This window comes from Sander lucioperca, chromosome 11, assembly GCF_008315115.2.
Source record: "Sander lucioperca isolate FBNREF2018 chromosome 11, SLUC_FBN_1.2, whole genome shotgun sequence".
NCBI classification, from domain to species: domain Eukaryota; kingdom Metazoa; phylum Chordata; class Actinopteri; order Perciformes; family Percidae; genus Sander; species Sander lucioperca.
In genome coordinates this window covers 3212605-3219208 of record NC_050183.1, presented here as the reverse complement: position 1 = coordinate 3219208, position 6604 = coordinate 3212605, and the positions used below count along the sequence as shown (strand labels likewise).

General features: G+C 39.8%; 1 protein-coding gene across 6 annotated transcripts in view; it reads left to right on the top strand.

The window, feature by feature from the left end:
• The first annotated feature begins 260 nt into the window (after positions 1-260).
• rubcn (rubicon autophagy regulator) overlaps positions 261-6604 on the top strand; it is a 33492-nt gene continuing 27148 nt past the window's right edge. For 2 of the 6 annotated variants that reach the window (XM_036007220.1, XM_036007222.1), the window contains exons 1-3: positions 262-673; positions 4391-4544; positions 5199-5282. In XM_036007220.1, coding sequence (XP_035863113.1) covers positions 636-673; positions 4391-4544; positions 5199-5282 — 276 coding nt within the window. In that variant the 5' untranslated portion in view covers positions 262-635. Of the gene's footprint in view, positions 674-4390; positions 4545-5198; positions 5283-6604 lie in introns of all 6 variants that reach the window. The other 4 variants (XM_036007225.1, XM_036007223.1, XM_036007221.1 and 1 more) reach the window with 4 other exon arrangements.

The following is a 6604-nucleotide window of genomic DNA, read 5'->3' as shown; positions in this document are numbered from 1 at the left end:
ACAACAACAACAACAACAACAACAACCGACTTTTCAACTCTGGGGATCAATAAAAGCTTATTTTAATTTAGGATCACATCGCATTTCTTCAAAATGAAATACATATTTGGTTACTTTGGAATGAATCATCACTGGGAAATGACGCAAATAAAAAAATATGCGAGTTCAAACAGAGGGCAGCAGTCATAAGTGCAACATTATTTTCTAACAGTAGGTGGCAGCGATGGCTAAGGTTAATTTCAAAGCTCTTTATTTTACCAGCTGCTTCAGAGCTTTTAATAGTTAAGTTTACACATTGCAAGTAATGTAAACGCAGTGATACCCGCCAGCATACTCGCAAAACAACGGAGGTAAATTAACTATGGTCTTATTTGAGAGTTAAAGCACGATTATCGTTAAAAGGGGGCAGGGCAGAGGATAACATCACCGCCCACTTGCTAATGATATCATGCGGCCTCCACTGTTTTGATTCACAGCTCCGACAGGAGGGGCAGAGATGACGGAAGACTGGAAGTCCGGGTAACTTCATCAAGCTACCCTACTACTGCGGTTAAAATTTTGTTTTACGAAATAAGATATTGGAGTTATCGGGGAAACTGGCAGCTTTGTACGGTACTCGACTCCGCCCGGAGGACATGGAGATATCGGCGGAGGGAGAGGCGGAGGAGTGCAGGTGAGTGACACCCGGGGCTGTTTAACGTTACCCGACTGGCTGTGCTAAGAGTGACCGTGATTATACAAACAGCAAAACTAGAAACTGTATCACCGATAACCCACTCGGTAGTTAACGGTAACAAAGACGACCAATAATGTTTTTTTGGAGCGGTAACTCATTTGAGCTGAACCATTGTAATATTGTTGCGTAGCTAACTTTAAAACACTGGTGGATTACTGACGCTGGCGTGCTAGCGGCTAGGCTAGGTTAACCTGGCATGTTAGTGGTTGACCACACCATTTGCTGCGAGGCTTGTCAACCTGTCTAATACCAAAGGTCAACTAATTGACTAATACTGAAAGTTTGGTTGCAGTTAAGCTATTCGTATGCACATTTGTTAGCTATCTGCTAGGACATTCACTAACAGTTAGCTAGCGTTAAGAATGCTAACTGTTAGCTAGCTATCGCCTAGCTAGGTTGTGTTAACAGCTAACGCTAGCTGTCAAATGAAGTTGACATCTGGGAGATGTCGCTGTAATGTGCAGGATAATCATACACTATTATAATACACTAAATTCCATCCATGATTGGGTTTAAAATATTGCCCAATTTAGCAAGCTACATGACTTTTTTTACACAAGCTGACACCCAAAATAACACATTGCATTTGTTGACAACACGATTACTGTGTAATGATTTTAAGCAGCGTCAAGATAAATTTGAGAGAAGGGACAAATGCCTTGATGCTTCTCAAATAGAACACACACACACACACACACACACACACACACACACACACACACACACACACACACACACTTCATCAACTGACGCTATTATCCAAAGCGACTTCCAATAAGTGCATTCAACCATTAGGGTACAAACTCAGCAAGAATCACATAGAAGTACATTAGCGTCAAATACGCTAAACTACAAAGTGCAACGTGTAGGTGCAATTTTCTTTTCGCACACACACAAGCAACTAAACAGAGTTTATCCTTATCCTCAACAACCTCCCTGAGCCTTGTAGAATTTCACTCCATGATGTAAACACACACACACACACACACCACTTGTGTTGCATAAATACAAGTTGCATAAATACATCATGCTTTGCAGTATGTGGAGAATGTTCTCTAACATTCAGCCTCCCTCTTTCCATGTTACATGATTTGATTAGTTAGCCTGGTAACTGAACTCGTGATGCTGCTCGGCACTGCTGCTCTCTATGAGAAAAAGGCTTGTTGTGTTCATAAATGTGCCATTCATAGGTTTCATAGCCTTCACTTTTCACAAACTGCATCTACTTCTCTGCCTGAAATGATGTTTGTGAGTAAATAATAAAATGATCAATTGTGGGTTAGTCAGTTCTGCTACATGACTAAATTGTTCTTGCACAAAACAAAATTGATTTATTTTATACAACAAATTATGTGTGGGTGCTAACTTTTACATCTTATATTGCCTTTAAGCACACTGCACACACTACTTACTAAAGTATAGTATGCTAGATTCAAGATTAGATTAGATTCAGGTGCAAAAAAAGCAGAAAAGTGCAATGCGATATACAAGTATAGACAGGGTTGCATAGGCAGGACATATATATTACAGTATAAGTAGCAGATTACCTGTTATTCTTCTATACTCAAAGAATGCATGCTCAAGTGTGGGTGTCTTCTGATAACAGATTTTTTGGACCCGTTGCTGCAGTTATGTGACTAGTTTTTAATAGCATTCAGTTTGACTGCTGACCAGTGGTGTAGCCCAGAAGTAGTATTTTGGGTGGGCCAGTACAAAAGTGAGTGGGCCATTTTCAAAAAGATGTAGAAGTAGCAAAAAGGACAAACTGAAAAAAAAACAGCAACAATTTTACCTACCACCATACTGCATTACAACGGCAATAGCAGTACTGTCTACAACATGCTCAACCAACAAAGCTCAGTCTAAAAAGTTTGTACACAACAATATAGACAAAAACCTGCCGATTTTAACCTATTCAGACTCAAATATATTTGCACCGGCAGAACCAGCAGCATTGGCTCTGCACAGCACTGTTATAAAATTAACCATTTTATTGCACAAAGTGGCAACTAAACATGAACCCACACAGCAGAGAAGCCGTTTACATGCTGCATGGCATAGAATAGCCTACATCAGACAGAAATCGCACATGTAACGTATCCTTTGTGCATTCATAACAGCATTGTTGCTTCAGGACTATGGTCAGATCATGAGCAGCAAATGTGCTACCAGCAGTCAAAGAAAATCAAAGAATGAAAACTTCCAGCCAAGCATTGTTTGAATTATAAAAGATATAATAAAGTGGCCAGCAAGGCTCCAAATCTTAGACATTGTATCGAGTCCACGGCAGTGACAAGATCAAAGAAAACAAAACTATCAACACTCACAGATAAGTTATCTTCTTACTTAATGTGGGAAAAACACAAACGCGTTTCAGCTAGAAGCCATCATCAGTGTTCACGATTTCTTACTTAATAGGACGGTTACTAGGTTACTTAAAAAATAACGCAAGAAGCATGAAACACGTTTTACTTAATGTTACCTCTGTGAGGGCCAGCACTCAAACCCACTCCTCTCTCTCTCTGATGGACTGTCAGCTCTGCTGGGGAAATGTCTGCACATGCTACAGAAAAGCTCGTCCTTATTTACACTGTATTCCATCCAAGAAAACTGTCCATACCACTGTAAAGAGAAGCCATTGTTGTCGCGGTAACTTTTAACAGTACATTGCTTAACACATCCACGGTACATTGTCTAAAAAGCCAGCTAGCTAACGTTAGCTGCTCATGACAGCCCGGAGAGTCTGCCTGTTGTTACCACAGCAACCACTTACGTTGCGAAGGCTTCCTAATTGTTTGATCCTTATTCTATGGTTTGAACAGTTTTCTTTTAATCAACAGAGAAGACACATTAAACACACACAACTAGTTCTGTTACTATTTCTTTTTTTTTTTTTTTTTACGTACATTTGAACATTTTTCATAACAAAATGTATTTTTGATCAAACTTGTCTAGACGGGCCAGTGAGTAAAGTGGGCGGGCCAGTGCCGCCCTGGCCCATTACTGACTACGCGCCTGGTGCTGACTTAGCGGAAAAAAGAGGAAGTCCTGGATATGAGCCAGTGCTTATGGCTCTTTGGGAATGTGACCTGAGATAATATTGTTTTGTATCCGACACTTTTGGAGCAACAGCTTTCCATAGCTGTATCCTAAAGCTGAAGTTTGACTCCCTAAACTTACACATCTTGAGCACAGGACTTCTAACTTCTAGTTAAAGGAATCAATGGCAATTGGCTCCATAGCAACCAGTATTTGTGGTTTGTAATTTAGGGTATTAACATTGAGATTTTAGGAGGAAATTAACAACTTTAAAACTTTGGATGCACACACATCAGGGCTCTTCTACACAGTTTATAGTTTATAGGGAGGGGTTGGGACAGTCTGTAGGCAATCTGTCTTTTTAGGCTTACGTGTGTTAATACTGCTAACACATTTACTGATAGTCAGCACTCCCAGTTAGTCACCGAGTTCAGATTAAAGCTAGGTTATCTTAACTGCTGAGGACTTGATTTTTAATTTTGGGAAAAGTATTTTTGGTCATGTGAGTAATGATTTAAACCACAACACTGCTAACACCAGCACTTCTTAACCTCCTTCCTAAACCTCCTCCGTCACCCTGTCTCACTCCTTCCTGCTGCCCTGTTTACCTCACAGGAGGGAGCACTGGAAGCTACTGTCCAGCCTGAAGACCACAGTGGAGGGTCTTGTGTCCACCAACAACCCCAACGTGTGGTCACGTTACGGCGGCCTGCAGCGGCTCCACAAGGACATGAACAACATCCTGAGCCATAGGCTGAAAAATGAGCAGGTCAGCACTCAGGAGATCTGACTGATGACACACTCCCTTCTGTATTTATTTATTTATTTGTTGTGAACCAACTACTGATCACTTTCTGTGTGACCTCCAGCCAGCTCTGACAGATTTGCAGGTCAAAGTTAGCTTTTGTTAAACTTTCCTGGAAATCTGCAAGGAAGTCTGTTTGAACATGGAGGAGTAATTGGTTCTAGGTGTTTTCCCATAACCCCACAAAAATTGTACAACAAACTGCAGTATTCATTTGCTCAATATTTCCAGATTACCCATGTTACACCCGTGATATCACTTTCTGCTATGGTGGGAATCTAACTGCAGCTGCAGATGCTAAGACAAATGCTACTGACAACATACATACAGAAGTAATTAAACTTAAGTTACGTTACCAGTGAATGTAACCCTTCTCTTCATCAGCGAGTAAGTTTCTCACTTACCCGCAGGTTGTCAGGAATGGGTGTAATAGGTTTTATCACATGATTTACCAGCGTATAGGGTAATGTTTCTTACATTTTGGCGGTATAGTAAGAATCAGTTGACTTCCTGAAATACAGAGGAAAACTTTGCACTATGAGATGCACTCCATAATGGCTTATTGGGTATATTAAACTGGTATTCTTTGTAACTGAGCCATGCTGTTTTGTCTTGCAGGTGTACTACAAACAGAGAGACTATTGGCCGTTTGTGTGGTGTGTTCGCTACATCAGCCCCCACCTCGCCTCACACGTTGAACAGGTATGACCACTGCTAGCCACATGAAGGGTGTGTGGGTATGTCAATATTTTAAATTTAGTCTGCATCAAATCTCTTGAATTTGTCATGAGAGGGAAGTTTGTGTGAACACATGCCTAAACATTGCTACCTTGCTCGAGGCTGTTTTTTACAGATTTTAATTGTTAACTGCTACATCTCATTTAACAGTGTAAGGTAGGATTATCATGAGCTTTCAGATTGTGAAATTACTTTGCGATCCAGTTTTCATTGTGTTCCCAGAAAACCTTGGTAATATGACCATGTGAAAATATGGTATGCGGCGCTAAAAAATAATTAATAATTTCCCCTAGTGCGATTATTAAAGTATGTCTTCTTCTACCCATAATCTTAAGCAGGTTAAAACTGAAGAAATAATAGTCACTGCTTACCTGTGTCAGCAATTAGGAGTTTACTGATAAGACATTCATCTCGAGTGGGAGCATGGGCAAATGTAATTACAACTATAAAATCAGTTTTTGGATCACTTGTACATGCACAGGACCATAAAGGGAAAAGAAATCACAAAACCTGTAAAGCTGACTGTGTATGAGCCAAAAATGTATTTAACAAAAATGTTACTAAAGTTTCTGCCCTGTTTCCTTTTTTTTTTTTTTTTTTTTGTTGCACAATAGTTTTATTTATTCCTTAATCATGAGTCATGCTGTTGCTTGTTTCAAAAGCTTAAGACAATGCTGAAATAAAAAAAAAAAAACTTCAGGTTCCACATTTACTGCAAGAGAGTGCTGATGTGTTTCAGATCTGTAATTCATATTCTCACACACACAAACAACAAATGATATGCCTCTGCATGTATTCACTGTTATCACGTTTAGGAGAGAATGAACTGCTGATTTACTCCTGAAAGCATAGTAGCCAGGCTGCAAAAATAGCAATGTGTATTATCCATATACAGATGAAGTTTACATTTTGGCATCTGCAGATTTGTTGGTTTGCTCCACCAGCCACTGTGGCAGGAAACTAACCTTCCTTTAACTGATACAATGCATTCAACGTAGCTTGTTGGACAGTGAAAATACTGTAGGTGGTGAATTTGAGAGCTGGTCTGCCTACCAGTCAACAATGGTCCTTTTTTTTTTTTTTTTTTTTTTGTAAAGTTTTTAGTTTGTGCAAAGTAAATACCTGATAGTTCACATTGTCAGATGCCCTCAGAGTCACTACACTTCCTGGATTACCAGTTGTGCTAACTTTTTGTGTGTTGTGGAGAATGGTCCCCTCTGTCAAGTGATAACAGGACTGTGCAACAATAAAGAGACAGAGTAGTTTGAGTCTTATTATGATTAAAT